Consider the following 22,104-nt stretch of genomic DNA (forward strand, 5'->3'; position numbering starts at 1 on the left):
TCTGCGGGATGAAAAGTGGAAATGTGAGTTGGCGTTCCTGGCTGACATAACGTCGCATCTTAGCGCTTTAAACCTTCAACTCCAGGGACGGGAGCACATAATAACCGATATGCATGATGCAGTGAAGGCATTTCAAGTGAAGCTGCGCTTATGGGAGACACAAATGCACCAATGCAACTTGTCTCACTTTCCCTGTTGCCAAGTAATACGGAACCAAGAAAGTGCCACAGTTTTCCCAAATGCCACCTTTGCTGAAAAACTCAGCGCGCTGCGCACTGAGTTCGCACGGCGCTTCAGTGACTTTGAGGCACAGAAAAGTAACTTCGAGCTGCTTCGCAACCCATTTGCAGTCGATGTGGAAACCGCACCTGTAGAAATGCAGATGGAGCTGATAGAACTGCAATGTAACGGGACACTGAAGGCAAAGTACGACACTGCGGGGCCAGCACAGTTCACTCGCTTCATTCCTGAAGCGATGCCGCAGCTCCGCCAACATGCGGCTCGAATCCTGTCCATGTTTGGCAGCACATATCTGTGCGAGCAGCTGTTCTCTGTGATGAAAATTAACAAAACGTCACACAGGAGTCGCCTCACTGATGAACACCTGCAATCGATCCTGAGAATCTTCACAACACAGAACCTAACCCCAAACATAAACGAACTTGTTGCAAAGAAAAGACTCCAAGTATCAGGCTCTGACTAAATAGGACAAGAAAATGGAATGTTATGATTTGTTATGATTATACTTTTGCTTTAAATTCAATTTTTTATTTATATTTTCAGATTTTTTAATATTCCAGCATGTACAGATTTTGAATGTATTGTATTGACAGGATATTTTTTTATGAAGAGCAAAATATTTTAAGTTGAAATGTATTTATTTTGGAATGATATCCTGTATTTTGGTTCATATTAATGGTTAAAAAACATAAATATTTAGTCTGTTAAATAAATGGTTATACTGTTCGGCCCGCGAGTTTTGAGTTTTGGCCCCCTGTGCAATTGAGTTTGACACCCCTGATTTAGAGAATGGCAGAGAGAGAGTAGACTTATAAAGTTTGTGGACAATGGTTATTTGGGATGCACTTAACTACTGGCAGTCTACTTCATCAGGAAGTTTCCCAGAGAACCCATTGGAAACAATGACTGCTTCTTAATGGGGACAGTAATTCAGGCTGGCTGAATTCACACTGTCCTGCATGATTTTCCTGTGGCTAGTCTATACTGGAAATGTTTGCGCACACGCACACACACAAAACTTTCTTTACCTTGGCCAGTGAAAAGGAACTGGTACTCTAGTAACCCAGTACTGAGAATTTTGAAGTAAAGTATACTGATGAGTTGTGCGATTAAACTATCATACATTTAAAGTAAACAAAAAATTTAACTATCCAAAAATGTTGGTCTGTTATTGAAAATTTGGCTTTTTTTTTTTTTTTACTTTCCCCTATTATAAATAGTAACCATGTAAGTTGAGAAGAAAAAAACTAAAGGATAAGAGACTAAATACTAAACTACTGATGAAAACAATTATGGAATACATGGACAGAATCCCACGGTTGATAAGGATACATAAGATGCCACTGATTACTTTAAAAAACACAAATCAACAATGCAACACTAGAAATAATCAAAAATGCAAAGGAATACTGGAGAATTGTTGCAATAAGATGACTGGAGTTTAGGATGAGAACCTCACATTTAAAAGCTGACCTTGTAAGAAAAGTAGGATTCCAACTGTGCAAAAGCATGAAACAGCGATAAATTATAAAACCCTTGGCAAGAACATGGAAGCAGCTGTGGCAAAGGTGCATGCCCAACAGATGCAGAGACTGACAAGGCTGGAACATTCCTGGGTGCCAGAGATGACAAGACTGAGCTCAATGTGATTGTATTCAGCTTGAAAAACAAACCATACTTTTCCAATCAAGCCTTTTCCTGGTAACGATGCCCATAAAAATTACATAGTGCATATGTATTGCATATCATCTCTACATATGTGGCATGTTGCAGAGCCATACAATAGATTTAGCATGCAATTCTGACCACCTCGCCTGTCCTCTGACCACTAAAACATCTCATCTGTGTTCTTGGTACTTCTTATGTCAACCTTCACAAAAATACATTTTCTTTCTTCCCAAATCATCCCTAACCAATGCCCTGGACAGTTGTGCTATTCAGCTCTGGAAAAGAGGCAGCTCTTCTAGACCTAAAGTGTTGTGAGTTTAAAGTCTGCCATCCATTAAGTGTTTAAAAGAAAATAGGAGTTACCATTGGGCAGAAAGATTCCAAGGTTCCCAATGGGACAGAGCACTCATTTCCAGCCCTGGAAAGTTCCAAGATATTGGACTTTAAGGTCATGAGAATTTTTATGTCTAGAAAAAGGTTTTAGATCCTTTTTTCAGATCTCAGCAACTTCCTCTGGTCCCCATTCAGCAGGGCTCACAGTAGCTAACGGTCTATCTGGTCTTTACAAACAGAGGGATACAAGGAGTCAAGTATCAGGGGTAGCTGTGTTACTCTGTATCCACAAAAACAACAAGGAGTCCGGTGGCACCTTAAAGACTAACAGATTTATTTGGGCATAAGCTTTTGTAGGTAAAAAAACCTCACTTCTTCAGATGCCACCAAACTCCTTGTTGTTTTTTTTAGGGATACAAGGAGTAGTCCCAAAATATTTTGAACAACTTTTTAAAGCATCCCTGAAGTAGCTATTCTGAGCTGTGACATTGACATTGTGAGCTGCACCTGTGCCAGGTGTAGCCTGCCCCCTTAAGTGTGCAAGAGAAATGTGACAGTAGCAAGTCACTAGGGCCCAGGACTGCTGGGAGATATAAGGGTAGCCTGTGATCAGGGAGGGGAATCTCTGCAGGGAGAGTAGACCTGGAAGGGAGTGCTCCATTAAAGAACATGAGAACAACCAGGAAAGGACCAGGAAAGAGACCAAGCTGAGCACATAGGAAGAGGCACAGGGAAAGAGATAGGGCAGTCTGAGTTATGGGACAGATAGCCCAATGTTGAGGATCAGTTCCCTCTACGCTACCACCTTGTGAGGGGTTGTATGGACAAGTCTTTGGAATGCTGTGCATGCCTCATTCCTGGCTTCACCGACTGATACAGTCCTGTCAAGCTCACTCTTTACACAAACACCTTCTAGGTGCTGCTCCCTACTGTAGATACTGGGCATCATGCAGATATTTTAAAACAGGAACATGTGCTTTTTTCCTTCTTTCCCAGATTGGAGAGGAAACTATTAGCTTATAGATTTTTATCTGTGGGACAGAAAGGATGAAGGAATGAGGAACTTGCTGAGGGAAAACTAAGCAGACTAAGTTTTTTATTTAGTTCTGAAAGTGAGAAAGTTTTCATGGTTGTTCTTCCCTCTGGTGGGGGCAAGGCCCAGAGTTCAGGCCCCATCCCCTGAGAAAGTTCTGACCACTGCCCTTACAAGCCTACTCTGTGGCTTGACTGTGTGTCACAAGGAAACAAAACTTTTATGGAAAGTCAAGTTTGTAGAGGGAAAGGCATTCTCTCAAGTAGCAGGGTCACTCCTATACAGGGCTTGAACCAAACTCTGTACTCCTTAGACAGCCTATAGCAAGATTCTTTGTCTACATACCTCTTCACAAGCCCTCAAAGATGACGCAGGAAAATGCCTGAGTAGACAGACAGACAGACAGACAGACACACACACACACACACACACTCTCTCTCTCTCTCTCTCTCTCTGCTTTCTGTATAGATTTTGCTTAGCACTCTGGGTCTTATCCAAAGCCCATACAAGTCAATGGGAGCCTTTCCATTGATTGTAATAGGCTTTGGAACAGGCCCTTTGTTACGAAAATTATAAGTACATTGGTAATGCCTGCAGCAGATTAGACAGCATCAAACTTACTCAAAGGCAGAAGAAAATATAGGTCACTCTGCTGAATTTAAGAATATTTAGAAAGCTTAAAAAGAATACTGAGAAAAGTGGTAAACACCAAGCAAACAGATGAGACGAATGTGTGAGACAGTTATAGCACTATGTACATATGTTACCTAACAATAGAAAAGGAGATTTTCAGTTCCAATCCTTTCCTCCGAAACAACTCCCTGTAGATATAACAACTAGACTGGCAGACTATTCTTGTTGGCTATTGGGAAAAAAACAGAAAGATATCCCCAGGATATGTGAACAAAGTGAAAGCTTACCATTCAATTCCACAGGACCACTGGGATAACACTAATTAGGCTTTTGCAAGAGCCTAGGAAGATTGGGATAGACAGTTTAAAAAAAACAGGGCTTTAATCCAAAGTCTTTGATCATTCAAGAGATGTATACTGAAAGGTGATTGTTTGCTATTTCATTTGGTTTCCTTTGGGGAAACAGAAGAAAAAATGCTAACTACCTTGCCTGTTGTAGACAGAACTGGGAAAATAATTGATTTTTTGGGGTCTCTGGGTAGTTCCAAAAAAAAGATGTGGTTGGGGTGGAAGGAGGAGGAAGAGGTGGTGCCACCTCCCTTATAAACCAATGGCCCAGTAATTAGCACTCACCTGGGATGTGGGAGACCCAGGTTCAGTTTCCTACTGTGCTAATGTGAAGCAGGGAACCTACCCCTCACAGGAGAGTGCCTGAACTGCTGGGCTGTGGGGTGTTCTGTAGCAGGTCTCAATCTCTCCTGATGAAGCGGTTCCAGCTTCTATAAATACTTCAATAGTCATTGGAGCAGGGACTTGAACTTGGGTCTCTCACCTCCCAAATAGGTAACATAACCACTGGGTAGCTTGAGATGGGTGTCTCTCAGTCTCTCCTGCTGAAGCTCTTCTACTTTTTATAAAATACTTGAATATTCACTGGTCCAGAGAGAGGAAGGGAGAATGACTCTATAGCTGGTAAGTAGGGTGCTCATCTGTGAGACCCATCACTGGGACAATTTTCCAAGGGAAGTGGTGAATTCATCAATCACTTGGAGTCTTTAAATCAAGGTTTAATATGTGTCTATAAAAAATGCATTCTAATACAGCCACAAGCTACTAGGCTTGGTAGTGTTCACTTGCATAGAAAGGAAGAGTAACTTCCTGCACTTCAGGAATAACCAGATGATACTCTATGTCCTATGTTATAGTAGGACAGAAGGGCAGACCAGAAGATCATAAGACCCTTTGGCCTTAAAATGGTGGTCTCCTGTAACAATGGCCAATCCATCCCACTTGCTGACAGTTGCCTTCAATCATTAATCCTTCAGGCAATATGAAGCAAGAGTTTATCTCAGTGATTACTTCCTTACTAAACTGCACATCCTCAGTACTCACTACAAGAGGGCTGGTGACCCTCTGCTAACTTCTTCTAAGTAGGGCAATAATGCTCATCTTCAGGCTGTTACTGTGCTATCCCTTCTTCCAGAAGGAAAGTATGGTGGGATAGAACTTATGTGGAAAGAACTTAGGAGAGTAGTGCTTTCCAACGGTCTCCAACAACCTTCAGGCTGTAAGTCAGTAGGGGTCTGATCTAAATACAACTCACATCAACTGAAAGGCTCACATTGACTTCAATGGGCTTTAGATCAAGCCCCAGCTGAGCAACTTAAATCCTTTATGGTGGGTCACTTTGTCACCAACACAACTGCTAATGGTGGCCTGTAGTGGGGCAGCTGCCCCACTCCTGAAGAACAGGGCTTAAAACAGCCAAGCTAGGCTGATTGGAGTAACAGCCACAGCTGTGGCCAACTCAATTAGGGTCCCACTGGCCCTGATAAGAGGGCTGTGGGCCAGAAGCTGGAGGAGTCTCTCTCCAGGGCTGGAGAGAGACGGGCTAGCTGTCTGAGAGGAAGGTACCTGAACCAGAGCAGTGCTGGGGAATAGGGCAAAGGAGTGCCAGCCTGGTAAACCCCCAGGCTGCAGGCCTTGATGAAGGCCTATGAAGCAGTACTGGGGTTGCAAAGATACAGCCTGGGAATAGGCAGAGGCAGCTGGTTCTAACCCCTTGCCAATATGAGTAGCCATTGTAGACTGCAGTCTGCCCCAGTGACTGGGGGCTAGATGATGACTAGCAGTAGCCACTGAGGCAAGGTGGGTTTAGAGGGTTGGGGGTTCCCCTGGGAGGGGAGACCCAGAGTGTGGGGACTGCTGGGGCAGGACCCTGAGGTAAGAGACACCAGGGTCCAGTAGGGACAGGGGAGCCTTAAGGCAGGCAAGACCCTGGCCAGTAGGATGTGCTCTGTAGGCTGGAGTGCTAATTCCTGAGATGACCAGCAGGAGGTGCCACTCCTGTGAGCCTTTGCTTCACTACAGGGCCTCACTGGTCAAAACCCAGCACTACACTGGCCTCAGGCCTCCATCCAAGCCACTGGAGCTGATTAGGAACCTGAGGCAATACACTGGGACAACAGGTGAATCCCTTCTATCCCATAAAGAGCACAACAGGTAACTATAATCTCAATTTATTTGCAGACAGAAATTATGACATTTTACCAATATGAAGCTATGCGCATCTGTATGCAGAGAGAGAGTCAGTGACAATATTGCGTTTCTTACTGTTTATATACATAAGCAGTTCAGCTAAACTGAAATCATCATGGTATTTATTATATTACAACTCATTCAGGGCAATGCTGACCAGCCCCTCAGTGAAATTCCACTGACCGACCAATCCATGTAATAAGGACTACACTTCAAGAAATCTCATAAGAACTCAAAATAAAAGTGCCATTCCACATTTTTGCATCTTTCAAATTGGCATGGAATTCGGTTTCCATTTTCCAATATCTGAATTTGAGTAACAGCTACAGAAAGAAAATGAATTATTTTCCCCCTTCCAGGAACACTTTGCAAAATTTAAACAAAGTTTTTATTGCAAAGGTAGTATCAGAAATGTATCTTGCAAGGTCTTTCAAGAGTACAATGAGGAGTTTACAGTAGTGACAGACCCGTTTACAGTGTGCAGTGCAGAATATGAGTGAGGGAATAATAAATGCTGGACACTGTGTGTGCGCGTGCATGTAGCTTAACACCAGAAAAAGATAGAAAGGGATCATTTTCTTTGCCTTGCAATTTGTCATTCTCAATGCACAAGGTTGTAAATTTACACACCAAGGCAAGACAATCCCACCTCCAATCTTAAGAGGTCTCAATCGTTCAGTCTTTTTCCTTGACCTGACATCACTTATCTTCACAATTCACAGTGGATTCTTCAGAATGTTCAGTCTTTAATTTTTTAAGAGAGGGCTCTACTGCAAGAAAAGACATGCAATGCTCCAAGGACTGTGCAATTTCATCAATTGTCCATTTGTCTTCATGAAGTGCATGCTCCTCTAGTGTAAATGGTCCTTGTTTGGTCCGGGTCAGCTCTTGCACATTGGCACAGGAAGAGAGTTCTATAGCATAAAAAGGAGAAAGCAGCCAGAAAAGGTGAATATTCAAGTTAAAAACGATGGATCTTGTTCAAAATCCCTAGCGAGCTAATTATATATAATTTTTTGGATATATTTTTAGTTGGAGAAAAGGGGCTCCTATTCAGATTCTCATCTCACTTACATCAATGTAAATCTGGAACAATTTCAACAGGTTTACTTCAGAATAAAGGAGATCAGAATCTGACCAAAGGTCTTCAGGAGATTTTGCATATTCATATCAAAATACAAAAAGAAAATTAGTAATGCAAGTTAAAACAGATCCAGGGTAAAATTTTCAAAAGTGACTTTGGGATTTTGGAGCTTAAGTTCCACTGACTTTTAAAGAGATTTAGGAGCCTCAATCCCTTTTAAAAATAAGGCTTAGGCTTTTCTAAAATTTTACTTTATATCACTTACTAGAACAGTATAAAATGAGGAACAACCTAGGATAAATACCAATGCAGTAATTAATCACCACTGAGACAGAAGAGATTCCGAATCAGGTTCACAAGGATACAGCACACACAGAGTTGGCCTTTGGACATAGGATGAAGAACAGTCTCTGAAATATACTCTTAATCTCCTCAGGTGTGGGAGGATTTCAAAATGAATTTGAAATGCAATCAAAAGGAGAAATTTGGGGCAGGGACCATGTCTTTGTATTTGTCCTTTAAAGGATCAAGCGGTGAATAAATAAATAAAAATCACAGGGCCTTGTATTTTTTTTTTCTGCCCAACACTTTCACCTTTTCCATTTTTATTCTCTCCCTTGTGATTCCTTCACAATTATTTACCATTCTTTCCTTTAAGCTCCAGAGGCAACTACCTTAGTACACGAAAGTGAATGACAGCACTGCAGCCCAGCACATTAGGTCTGGTGACCAGAGATATGCAAAAGGAAAATATTCTTCTATTAGCAGAGATGTACATTCCGTACGCAGTCATGCTTTTTCCATGCCTACCTTTTCCAATGTCACTGACCAGACTTCTCACATAAAAGCCACCTCCACATTCAACATCTGGAATTTTAACAGTGACATAGTAAATTCCCAGCCCAGTATGAAATCTACTTTACATAGAAACAGTGCTCCCAACAAATGTAAAAATGCACTAAGCAAACAATCAAGTGATAAAATATTTATAGGATACAATATAAATTATTCATCCTGTAACATATGTGCGGGTGAGATTGCAAAGCCAGAGAGGAGAGAAAGCAAACATAACAGTGACTGAACAAATGCATTATAAATTAACTATTGGCCTTGGCATTTTAATAAATACTTCAGTCTCGTTCATTTGAAAGGTTTCAAAAGGTCATAAGTTTCATCTTTCCAATGATGAAAAACAGTCATTTTAAGTGCTACTCCAAACCAACAATGAACACTTTAAAATATTGACTGTACTTAAAGTGCACAGCTGACACGAGCTGTGACATTATAAAAAACATCTTTACTATTCCTGTCTTCCTTAACTCCCCCTCCCTTCCCTTCCCTTCCCTGCCTCCCACAGTGATCAGCTACTAATCTCCCAACCATAAAATAACTATTTAAATAACATACACCTTTGAAATATAGTGGCCAGACCCACTTTTAACAACACGACATATAGTACACCAAAGGGCTCCCAAGGGAGCAATCAGTGTAATTCCAGAAGGCATACAACTCTTCTGCCTTCACTGTCAATATTAAAGGAGGATAAGATTTTCAAAGGCTTCTAATTCATGTCTGTGCATCCTAATGCGTTAACTACATTTCTTTACATATGGAAGAAGGGAGTGTGGATCTCCTCTCCACAAATTGGAAACAGGGTCATATCATTGCTCTTCCCTGCCCCCTTTCAGGAGGGAGTGAGCCAGGGATTGGAATGCAATTGTGGTGGGTATGAATAATTCTCTTCCCAGCCCGGCCAAGTTCGCCATAGAATGAGAATACAAAATCAGCTTATGTCAAATCGAATTGGGGCACTCTTATTGCAAAAGGAAGCGCCCACGTGCAGACTCGCACTGAAATAATCATAGAATATCAGGGTTGGAAGCGACCTCAGGAGGTCATCTAGTCCAACCCCCAGCTCAAAGCAGGACCAATCCCCAACTAAATCATCCCAGCCAGGGCTTTCTCAAGCCTGATCTTAAAAACCTCTAATAACTAACCATGTGAACTGAGACCCACTTAGTTATTTCATTTCCAGGTTGAGTGTAGACGAGCTGGGAACATCAGCCTGCATCAAATCTTTGGCCCTTACCCAGCGTGAACAGTGGTGACTGGAAGTTTTGGAGAGAGAGGCTGTACACCGTAACCGGCCTAGCAGGCTTTGCTTCCACTGCTTCTCCTTTCTTCATCAGAGATGACAGCCTTTGTCCATCTCTCTTCAGAGCAGAATAGCTGATGGGACAGACCGTACAAATGTGTGTCAGACAGCTGTAATGCAACAAGCCTCCCGTCCTCAAATCCTATTAATACTGCACTACAGGAGGATATATTTTAGCCTCCTAATCCTCTCCAAGTGCTCATTAAAAAAAAAAAAAAAAAGAACGATTGAAATCATTTGTACACAGGAGCCTCTTTATACGAGAAATAGTTAAGCGCAATAAATGTTAGTCACGTATTCAATACTTGCATTTAAAAAGGGTTCATAACTGAATTCATTGCTTATGAAAGTGAGGAATCAATAGTGGGTATGGTAACGGACTCAAACACATGGCCCCACTGAAGCCTACTGGACCAACAGACTACCGAATGTTATGTTGGGCCCAGGATCGGTAGGCAGTGCAGCTGATGCTGTACAGACAGCTTCCTTCATATAGCTCTTCCTTTCTCCTTGACCCTGACTCAGAATATCCCCACTACTTCAGTCTTGAGTCTCTCATGAGAGGCAATTGCCAACTACCCAGCCTTGTTTCAGTATGTCTAACTGACCACTATTGATGAAACTAGATTCATTTAATTGGTGACAAAGGGCCTTATCCAAAGACCACTGTAGTCCTCAGCCCAGGACAATGTTAAAAGAGAAAAACTACCCAAGTTTACCAGAAGTGATTTATATGTAGCTTGCAGAAAATAGGCTTAAGTTTTCAGGAAGCTAGTATTGAAATCTCAAAAAAAAAAAATTTTTTTAAACACAGAAGTTAAAGTACCATTCTGTTTACAGAACGAAGTGGAAGTCTCAAAATATTCTTCACTAACTGGCAGATAATGCAGGGTCCTGACAAACTCCTACAAAAATAGTATCCGATTCCTTCTCTATGTTAAAATTTTGCCGCAAAACACAGTACGTGACAATTTATGTCTGATGTTAAAATCAACGTGACTGTCAGCTCTGAATTTGTCAAGTTAATAAACCCTACAGCCTGTGTAACCCACGTGCCTAATAGAAGGATATCTCTTTAAGCGATCTATAGAGAAGGATGGGTAGGAAGGAGTTGTGTCTGGTTCATTGTTGTTAGGCAGATGCACAATTAACACTCCACCTCAGAAGTTTCTGGAATTGGGTATAGTAGTTTTGGGTCTGGTCAGTACCTTCCCAGTAACTGGACTTAGACTCCATGAGGGTAGCTGCTTTACAAAAGGTCATATGCAAGTGTGTAGGTTGGGAGAAGCGGAGACACAGCAGCAGAAAGCAGGCTGTTTCCCCCTGACTCTGAAGCCTTTTGCAGCAGGTCAGTGATACTGTTAACCCTCCAACAGGGAAGCCTTGGAGGTGTTAATTGCAGAAAGAAGAAATTGGAAGGGAAAACTAATTTCTTTCATTTTAATTGTATACTTGGAAGGTTGCTTGATTTCAGCCAAACTGTTTTAGTTAAATTGTCACAACTTGTATGATTCACCAACTTTTCTCTTATTTGAATGACGATGGGGAAAGAGTCATTTATGTTTTGCTTTTCTTAATTTTGTATTTTTCTTGTAACAGTTTTTTTTTTTTTTTAATCTATACCCTTAAACTGGGGGGTTGGTTAATTAGTTAGCTGACTAGCCGAGGAGGAAGAAGAGTCTGCATGGATTCCAGCTGGAGATTTTTGCAAGCAAGTGGAGGGAAGATGATGTCGCAGTGCTTTCGACTCAGCAGACTGTATACATTTTGGTGATCAAAGACTGTAGCTGAGACTCAGGTGAACTTAACCTACGTTTTTGGGAACTCTGAGTTACTTCTCACTGTGTTTCGGTTGAGACTCACCTGTTTATATTTTATTTGTTTTCTTTACTTATGTTTATGTATCACTGTGAAGATAATGTACCGTATGTGGGTTATAAAGGAGCCGTGTTACAGAAATGAAGGTATTATTATTATTGTTTATCATAATATTTTATAAAGTTGGTACTTAAGAATTAAACTCATTCCTTTTTTTTACTTGATTGTGGGGCGGCTGACCCTGTGCAATCCTTGCTGAATATCCTCAAGGAGTGAATTCTGACTCTCCATGTGCTTTTCTATGGGAGTTGGTTTTAGGTGCTAGGACAGGGGTTCTCAAACTTCACTGCTCCGCGACCCCCTTCTGACAACAAAAATTACTACAGGACCCCAGGAGAGGGGACCAAAGTCCCAACCGAGCCTCACTGCCCCAGGTGGGGAGGGGGCCTAAGGCCTGAGCCACACCGCTCTGGGCGGGGGCGCCAAAGCTGAAGCCCAAGGGCTTTAGCCCCAGGCAAGGGGGCCTGTAACATGAGCCCCGCCGCCAAAGGCTGAAGCCCTTGGACTTCGTCTTTGGCCCCAGGCGGTGGGGCTTGGGTTTCGGGCCCAGGCACCAGAAAGTCTAAGCCAGCCCTGGCGACCCCATTTTAATGGGGTTGCGACCCACAGTTTGAGAACCACTGCACTAGGATAAAGGCAGTAAAGTAAACTCTAGCCCACCCAAAGGTTGCACCTGCCTTGCCAATATCTTCTTGTCAAAAGAGAACTCTATTTATGGCAAAACTGGCTTCTGCTGAAAAATGCTCCAAGTGGGATAATGCTGCTGGCAGTGCCCGAGTACTACACAACTTACAGTGGAGGAACTTGCATTATGTCCCCTGTGAACTTTTGCAGCACACGTTCAAGATCTTCTTTTGTTATCTGATCTGTCAAAAGGAAACAAGATATACATTAGCACTGATTATTTATATAGCACTCTCGGTGTCCGTGGCACTTTACAAACAGGTACAAAGAGAAGGTCCCTGCCCTTTGGATCTTATAATCTAAACTAAGAAAAGAATCTCACAGAAGATGGTGGGAGACCACAGTGGGTAGAGGAGGAGGTAAGAGTGAGAGTAAACACAAGCAGAGGAGGGCAAATTGTCTGGGTTGATTTACACGTTTCTTGCAGTTTAAAACATTTAGTTCAATAGTCCTATTTTAGGCACCAATACAGAAAGATGCTCCAGACTGCAAATATTATTGTTACCTCCTTTTTGTTCTGTGCTTGCACAGTGGGGGTCTGGTCCACTATTATGGTCTTAGATGCTATAGAAATACAAATAATAACTAAATCCCATTGAAGTCAGTGGGACTACTCATGTGCTTAAGCATCTTGTTCAACTGCGGCCTTAATAAATAAATAAATAAATAAAAGTCAGTAAATACAGTGGGCCTGATTCTCTGTTCTGATATTGTCCCTTTTCCAAAGAAAAGGGTCTGGAAACCCAGCAGACCTGGCCAGCTGGGAATTTCCCTTGAACAGGAGGAGCCCTGGGTAGAGAAGACCAGCATAGCTGCTCTGTGCTATACCACGTCACAGCCTCTGGCATGAGGGGGAAGGGAGTTGTAGTTAGGGAATCAGTTCTAAGGCCTGGTCCACACACAGTTTTTGTACCAAATTTAATTATTTCAGTTAGGGGTAAAATTTCCTACTGAAATAGTTATACCACATCATCCCCTATTTGGACACAGTTACAGAAGTATCTTCTACTGGTGTAATTTAGCCCCTACCCATACGAGACTACTGCCATCACTGCATCCATTACCAGTACAGTTAAAGTGATACAATTTAAGCACGTAGGGAAGCCCTCAAGGCAGTTTTCTTCCTTTCCCTGGATCCTCTGCTCCCCTCTCTTTTTTCTTTCTGCATAACTGAGTTAAACGTGGAAGGAAAGGGTGAGAGAAATGGAACAAGTTAAGCCTTAGCCACGTCCTCCCCCAACCCCCTCTCCCTTATCTTCTTGAATTAGGTAGGGGCACTACATTCATCCCAGAACTGAATGGACATTGTGAAATGCCTCCCAGCCGATGAAACTGGTAGTTACTAGCAGGAACTGGGGGCGGGGTGGGTGTTGTACCCAAGAGCTGAAAAACCCCAACATACATGATTTTATTAATACTTTCCAATTTCCATTCAGGCCTGAGCATTCATTTTTTGGAAAACTATGTTGCAAGACTATGAAAACCTTCCTAGTTTTGATTTTGATAAAGGAGGGAACTGCTTGGCTAAACTAAGCAGCTTCTCTTAACAGTTAATCCCATAGCTTTAGGGACATTTGAGATGTAAAGCACACATTTTCTTTCCAGTAAGAGAAGAGAGTGGGAACAACACATCAAATTTCCCTAACTATCAAGATTCAAATATCTAACCCATTAAAGCTCATGGAGGCATCATTATGTTTCTTTATGCATTCTAACTATTGCCATTTTATTCAGCAAATACCCTTATTAACTATCACTTCTCTCTAGAGAGACTGCCTCCAGTGTACTGAGTACAGTTCTGCACTATCTTTATTAGAAGGCCGTCTTTTCAGTAACCAATTTTGTTGGTTGCTTAAGAGGGGTTTCAATATGACAGTTGCCTCTTATCTGTTCAGAAAGCAAACTTCAGATCTGTAATCTACATGCAAATCAATGAATGACTAGGAATTGGCTGGCCCCATTTCTCATAAAATAGATTTGGTTCATGTCACTCCAATGAAGTCAACAGAGTTCTGATTAAAACGAAATAAAATGGATAGCATTCTCAGGCCCTTTATTAGGTTTTATTCTGCACTTCAGTAGTTCTTCAAAGCAGATGGATCTCACAATATGCATAAGGGTTTATTCCCCCAAAAACAAACAGTCTCCTCTCCGTTGCAGCATCAGAGGAGAGCAACTTATGCCTCACTTTTGTAAACCAAACACTGCAATTTCAATAGCAGATGCTGCCATTATGCCCAGCAGCTGTCTAAAAGAAGTGTCATTAATGGTAATGCTGCAGTGATTCATAAATCAGTCAAGGATGTTGGGGAGACCAATGCACATTAGCATGGGGGGAGGGGAATGGCAGAATCTTTTATACCATAAATTCAGAGCTTCCCCTAAAGAACCTCATGTATGTTATTGTTTTGCAGTCTTGCTGTGTGCTGCAGTTTAGCAAGGTGTCAGAGAAGAAACCATACGGCAGTAAATACTATCCTTATGAGCCTGTCAGCGTGTCCACTGTGAACCCATTTGCTCCAGCTGAAACTTGGTATGTAAACTGAGCAGGAGTGTCACTTGTTTTCTTTCTCAATATTCACCCCCCGGAATGAATCGGTGGTTAGGGCACTTAATGACACAGCTGGGTTCAATTCCTGCTTTGATCTCATACTCCCCAGATTGAGAGGGGAATCGGAAAAAGCCCACTAAGCTCTGGAGAAAATAATTTGTGGTACAGCTAATTTAGTAACCTTTGAAAAGAAAAGAAAGAAAAAGAAAAAAGTGAGGCATAATGTTCAGTCATTAACAAACAACGTTGTGCAATGTCGGTTTATCAAAGTAAACATTTTACAAATTAGCCTGATAGGACCTAGAATAAATAATGTTTGTCTTCTGCAATTTCTCACGGTTTGAACAGGCTGGTATTAAAAATGACGATCCTGTCTGCTCCTCCCCCAGTGCCATCACAGGCTGACATGACAGTTTGGATTTTTTTGCTTTCACTTGTAAACCCACAAAAGCAAAGGCAGCTTCATTAGATTCGTGACTTTGCTGAAACATTGTGTAAGCTCTGTACTCACCCTGCTCGGATTAGCACATACGCATACTCTACATAGTTCAGATTTACCCCAGTCCTGAGATTTGGTTTTGCTAATAATTCATCCAAAAGCCACCACAATGCTCAGCCTAAACTTTCTCCCCAAGATTGGCTGTTCCTGAGGTTTCCCCTGCCAGGTCTCTCTTTTTCCAGATCTAGTTTTTTCTGCTATAGAGAAATATACTCTACCCCTTCTTACATTCTGGGGAGAGATAAAAGCTATAACTGCTAGTAGGTCTCAGCACAAATTACACAGTACCTTCATGCAGGCTTCAAGCTGCCGATAAAAGGATGATTTAATAAAGGAGCCCTGTATTTCTATGCAGGCTTTTAGAGTTTGCCACCTGTTGCACAATGGTTTAAAATACAGCAGTCATGTCCAGTTTGTGCTTGGAATAGGCACTGCAGACAATTTGCCAATGGTTTCTACACTAAACACTGAAAGAAATAATGTGACCAGTGACCTCTACACAGGCCAGATTCTGATGGAATAGTCCCCAACTGCAAGTCCATCAAGATCACAACTACTGACTCAAGAACTTCTAGTCTTATCTATACTGGTGTAAATCAAAATAACTCCTTTGTCTTCTGAGACCAGAAATTCTCAGGTCAACAGTGCACTGGGATGCTGATAAGATTACAGAAGGAAAACAGGTCAATGATTAAAACCAAGCAAAATAATATGTGCAAAACAAAATGGTACAAATTATTGTAAGAGCACTCTATGACACGCTAAAGAGTGATATTTGTTCAATGTTTATTTGCATAAACTATTCATCAGATAAACATAAACAACACACAGATCACCAAACAGTGTCAGTTTAATGGAGCTATGCCAGTATATATCAGTTTAGGATCTGGGATCAAGTCTGGTTGCAAATGATTTGCAAAGAGGAAAAAGAGGGGTTTTGTTTCTTTTTTATAATTATTCAACCAGTTCTATTAATGACATCCCTTCGCTTAAGTGGTAAAGGTCCTTGCAAGTTCTATTCCCAATGCCTGGATTTAGCCAATAAGAAGCTGGGGAGGGTCGTGGGTATACACCACTACGGATCATTATCAAAGGAGCCACAAAATGTAAACGGCTCTCTCAGAAAAGCATCAAAGGAGCACTAAACCAAGTTCACAGCTACTTTCAAAGTTCATTTTCATTTTCCAACAGGAAGGCAATAAAGTGATTCTTGCTTCCTCAAGTGGAAATTGTTTCAATCTGGCTGTACAAGGTGCTTTTCCCTCAAAAAATAAACAAACAAACAATAATAATTAAAAAAAAAGATTGGGAGGGGTTAAAATCCAAGCAGACCTTTTCAACACATCCTTGCAGTGTGTAACTGATATTTACAATGGTTTGTTTTCTTAACTTCTGTCTAGAGACTTTCCTATAAAATTTTAGTGCTTGCTTCTGTTTCAGACAGTGGGCAGCTTTCTGCAAGTGCTCTCCACTCTGGACCCAATGTGGTCCTTGAGGAAGAATTCTGCAGCTCTCGTAAGCCGCTTTCCCTCCCCTACGCTTAGGACTCAGTCCTGGATTCCATGGGAATAGGGAGCACTTGGCACCTCACAGGATTAGGACCTAAAGCTCAAAGGGAAGTTGAAATTCAGCTCCGAACCTCAGCAGTGTATAATGTGCAAAAAAATCAGCAACTACGCAAGAAGCTGAAACCAGCGGTTTGGGAGATTGTTATGAGATGGGAAGAGAAGGAAACAAATCGGGGGAAGTAAGAGTAGAGGAGAGCACATGGTTCTTGTGCTCTCTCCTTTGGAGAATTCACAATACAATCTCGCTGGTCTGCACTAATGGTGGCAAGCCCCAGTAAATTTCTGAACGCAAGAAGCATGAAGACAGCAAGCAAGCAAGGCTAATGTATCATGAAACATACCTGGTTCATCCATTCTGGCAATGGAAATTGAGTTTTAATTACTAGCGATAATACTTCATCATGGGCTGGTGAATGTGCAGTGTATTTTGTCAGCATAACAGGGTGTTCGCACAGAATCATGCATTCTGCCTTTCTGAGAAGCAAGTAGAAACCACTTTGATTTGTACCTGTTATAAAACTGTGTGGTTTAGCAACTCAGATGGGCAACCTTACAAAAGGCTAGATAGATGGATAAGAAGATTCTACTGACCATTCGGTACTGAAATGGAGGCAGTGTGAGCAAGTTCTCTGAGCAGCACCAGGCAGTCAAAAAGACATTACCAGCCAGCATTAGCAATGCAGTTCAGGGTGAAAGAGGAACTGGTGCTTGCCTGCACCAAGTGTAAGGAGGAAAATTACATGCAAGAGGGAAGGGAAAAAATTCAGCATACCTTTTTCATCACAAGATAATGAAAGGTAATTTTGTTGTATTTACCTGTTCCTAGGTATCAGAAACAGAGTGGGGCCTGTAAGAGTTGCTAGGAGACGAGCTATCTATAGCATTCTTTTTATGTTGCGAAAGAATTAATGGCAAACACTTTCAGGTGGGTTCCCAATTAGTCCTGCATTATTTCTCAGACATACAGTGGTTTCTTTACCCTATCTGTGAATGCACTCCAGAACGTGTGAACTGACAAAGCAGTACATAGAATTAGTTCAAAACTGTCAAACCTATGCACCATGGTCTCTGTGTAGGAGAGGCTCATTTATTTAGATTGCTAGGAGCCAGCCTGCAAAAGAGAGACAGCATGAACAGGTGAAAAAGTGAAAAGGTAAGTCTATGCCAGCCCCATTTTAAAATAAAAAAGCCTGTACTTAAAGGGGCTTTTTGGAGGGGAGACTGAAGTACTTCTTTCCTTCTGGGTTTCAAGGGCAAAGGCATCCCGCATGGGATTGTGCACTGAAGGATGACGATTTTATTGGTGATGCCAGTACACTGAAGGCAAAACAATACAGCTATGCCTGATTCTATTTTGCACCTTACTAGTTTGATGCTAAATTTCAGAGTAGCAGCCGTGTTAGTCTGTATCCGCAAAAAGAAGAACAGGAGGACTTGTGGCACCTTAGAGACTAACAAATTTATTAGAGCATAAGCTTTCGTGGACTACAGCCCACTTCTTCGGATGCATCCGAAGAAGTGGGCTGTAGTCCACGAAAGCTTATGCTCTAATAAATTTGTTAGTCTCTAAGGTGCCACAAGTCCTCCTGTTCTTCTTTTTTTAGTTTGATGCTAGTTTCTTGAAAAAACTGAAGTCAACCACTGTGCTGGACCCAGCTGTGAAATCTTAGGCACTCAGGTTAAAGCTGAAATAATCATGCAATTTGATTTAGAAATTACATTTAATTTTCAGCATCATATGAGACACAAAGCTCCAAAGAGCTATGTCCTCTTGTCCCCAAGAAGGGATTTTTCTTTTTAATATAAACTGTTGCATCAGGTCAATTGTCTTGCTTTCCCACAAATGCAATGCTGAAAAAATGAAAGAGTGTGAAGTCCAAAATCTCTCCTTCGCTTTGGTAAGATACAGGCCAATTATTGCACTTTAATTTAGATCTATGATCTAATTAATACAAAGTTACCATAAGGCTTTTCTTCGGTTACTTTTCCTGTAGCATCTAATGTATCAGTAGCTTTTCCCAGTTCCCCAATGGCCAAGTACTTCTGTGAAGGAAAAAGAAGAGATTAATGTCTTTAAGAGTTTTAACTGAACATCCAGTGAGAACTTCAGATGGCACTAGTAAAGCTGGATCGTGAATAACCAACCACATAACTCTGGGGAAACAAAGATGGAGATATTAAGATAGGAAACTCACAAGAAATGAAATCCAGCATTACCTGGACATATCCATTCATTGATTTAGGATTTTCAAAAAGAGTTAAGTAATGTGGTAGCTAAGCAACATTAAAACTAAGTTGGTGTGATGTAAGAGCTTAACAATAAAAATATTTTGGTGAAATAAAAGAATGAGCAAAATATTTGCTATAATATCATCTTAAAAACAGTAGGATCTTTCATCCCAAAGGACTGCACAGTGCTTTACAATCTTAATATAATATATGAGAGAGAGAAGATGAAGGACTTCTCTACCACTGTAATGCGGCCATCTCTGAGTCAAAACAGGACATCTGTTCAGCAGTGGAATGGAGTACCACACAATAGTTTGGACGGGAAAAGAAGAATTATTGGATTATCAATGTTATAAAATTTATTAGCACAACAAACAGAATCATACACCCTATAGTATGGCAAAGGAGACAGCGCCAATACAGAACGTCCAGTACTCCATGCATTATTCACGTCATCCCTCGCAGGGACGCCCAGTGCAGACGAGTTGGCTCACACATAGTCATCAAGTCAGTGTTTTCCAATGTCTCCCACTGCCCACAGCCTGGGTATCGACTTTTATAATGGTTTATGCTAACATCCACTGGCATTATACATATTTAGTGATGGTTTTAGCCACATGCTTCCATACCTCAATAATATTGGGGTTCCTAACATCTATAAGTTAATTAACCATTTACCTCATAGTTATTAGTATTTAAGTCAACTAGTTACCAGAGTATACCTGCAATTAGTAGTTTTGATTAAACTCAATATCCTCCAAACTGTCTCTAAAATCCCAAAAGCATATATCTGCGGTTCCTCACGTCACCATTTTCTGTCATGTATCATTGTAATACACACCTTGTGATATAAGGTCATCTATGAGTTAGTTCCTTATGAACAGCTAGACCTTGATTATGCTAAGCTAATTGTCATACAGGTATCAGGTGTGTATGCCCTTGCATTACAGCCACCTACACCTTATCCATATGGCCTATCAGTGTCCTTGGGTGCCAGGCTACAATAATCTCCATCAAACAAACAAAAAAAGTTACTACTTTACAACTCACTCTCTCTCTCTCTGTAAATAAAGCAATAAGGAGAACAGTCTTCAAACTTCTGTGGCACAGACAGAGAGAAAGGAAGGACTTTTGAACAATAAAATGCAAAATAAAATACTATATATTGGACAACTTTTTCAGATGTTACAATGAGTGCGTGAACAGGTCTGAACGGTTCTATTATTATTAAACCTTTAAGGTCTTTCATTAGATTTCAGGCTGAAAGAGGTTCCAATGGAATGAAAGTCCTGGCATCAGCTTGGCCTGTATGATGATTTTTTAAAATCTGGTTATAAACAACTAGCCTCTGGCTGCCCATTACAACCACATTGTTAAATTTAACATTCCAGCAGTGGAGAAAAATTCTTTACGCTGGATCTATATAAAAACAGGTTATAGAAACTATCACTGAATGGCGAACACATTCCACAGCCTCAGTTTCTATCTCTTCGGTTCAGCGTAAGGTCATAAACCTTTCTAATTTACAAAAAGTGCATGTGCCAAAGGAGACTAGATGACCTCCCGAGGTCCCTTCCAACCCTGATACTCTATTCTATGATTCTATAATTGCAAAGAAAAAAATCCCAGTCTAGTTATAGACCAATAAAGTGAGGGGAGCACTAATCCACACTTGGAGAAAAATCAAGCCACAAAAGGTCCAGGAAATTGAGAGTTTATATTTGATTCGCTATCGATCTCAACAGCACCCTGGAGTATTTGTAATTATCTATCACAGCCCTCATTGGCCACTTACAGGAGAACGGAAGTCGCAGAGGAGAGGCCAAGAGCTCAGACTGAGCCTAATGCTCCTCTTAGACCTCTCTCATTGGACTGTTTTAGAGCCCTGAGCTGCTCCCAGACTAAACTGATTGGATTGTGAGGCAGACCAGGCAGCACCCACCACCTCCTCCCGCTCTAAAATTGCCTCCCCCCAGGCATTCCATGTGAGGTTCAGGCAGAAACCCTCCCTCTAAGCCTCCCGGTGCCCAAGCAGCTGTGCAGGGATTTTCCCCCACCACTTCTCCACACTGTAAGAGACTGTAAAACTGGTTTGTTTCATTCACACAGTGAGGAAATATCCCTAAAAACAGGTGTTAGTGTCTAAGCATTGGGCACTCTGTCAATTATGATGGGATGTGGAACAAAACCCAGGTGTTCCAGACTTTGATCATTCGTGACACATCTCGATGGCTTGTGTCACCCACTGGCAGATTTGCAGGTTGAGAAGTGTGGGGCAGCTTTTTTTCTGGAGTCACCACTGCAAATGGGACCCTGGTAACCTGAGCCATTCCCTTTAGCTCTGCAGGGAAAGACTGGTGGGATTCACACACAAATGGCAAACCCTATATATATATATATATAAATAAATGTTATATAACAATGACGTTTCTTTTGTTAAAAGAATAGCCACTCTAAAGAAATGCTTCCAGTTTTAACGTCAACTGATATTTACCAGTTAAACCCTGATTGGGGGTGTGGGTGGGGGGGAGATACTCTGACTTAATATGTAGATTTACTGGAGGGGTGAAAAAGAAAATGTATATAGGTTCTCTGAACTCGTAGCTAGGAACCTTAAATTCTTTCTAGTCAGTTTCACAATGGTAAGAAACCCTGGGTTGACTGCAGGGCATGTCCATACTTGTCAGTGAAAATGCCACAGAGACCATGGGAATAGTACTTCTCAGTTTTGTTTTATTTTATATATCAAAGTTTTATTGGGAAAAGGGCCAGAGGTCTGAAATCCTAAATTATAACCTGTTTTAAAAGCGTCTCTTAAAAATGGAACAGAAACTTTTAGAAGAGAGACTCAACCTCTGGGATGCAATTGTAAAATAGGGTCATTAGTAGCTGACTTTAAAGTTGCAAGGTGGCTCCCATTGAGGGAATTTCCTGGAAAGGAAGGATTGTAGGAAGTAGGACAAATGGTTCCTAGAGTTCATTTGAGGATAAGGTATTTTCAAATCAGAGCAG

At 41.4% G+C, this 22,104-nt stretch overlaps 1 protein-coding gene across 1 annotated transcript in view; it reads right to left on the reverse strand.

Annotated features, from left to right (window-relative positions):
- Positions 1-6,409: 6,409 nt before the first annotated feature.
- TRUB1 (TruB pseudouridine synthase family member 1) overlaps positions 6,410-22,104 on the reverse strand; it is a 44,035-nt gene continuing 28,340 nt past the window's right edge. The window contains exons 4-8 of the mRNA XM_005293859.5: positions 18,825-18,906; positions 12,355-12,427; positions 9,618-9,757; positions 8,339-8,395; positions 6,410-7,358 (exon numbers count right to left, since the gene is read on the reverse strand). Coding sequence (XP_005293916.1) covers positions 7,144-7,358; positions 8,339-8,395; positions 9,618-9,757; positions 12,355-12,427; positions 18,825-18,906 — 567 coding nt within the window. The 3' untranslated portion in view covers positions 6,410-7,143. The remainder of the gene's footprint in view (positions 7,359-8,338; positions 8,396-9,617; positions 9,758-12,354; positions 12,428-18,824; positions 18,907-22,104) is intronic.

This window comes from Chrysemys picta, chromosome 7, assembly GCF_011386835.1.
Source record: "Chrysemys picta bellii isolate R12L10 chromosome 7, ASM1138683v2, whole genome shotgun sequence".
Taxonomy (NCBI): domain Eukaryota; kingdom Metazoa; phylum Chordata; order Testudines; family Emydidae; genus Chrysemys; species Chrysemys picta.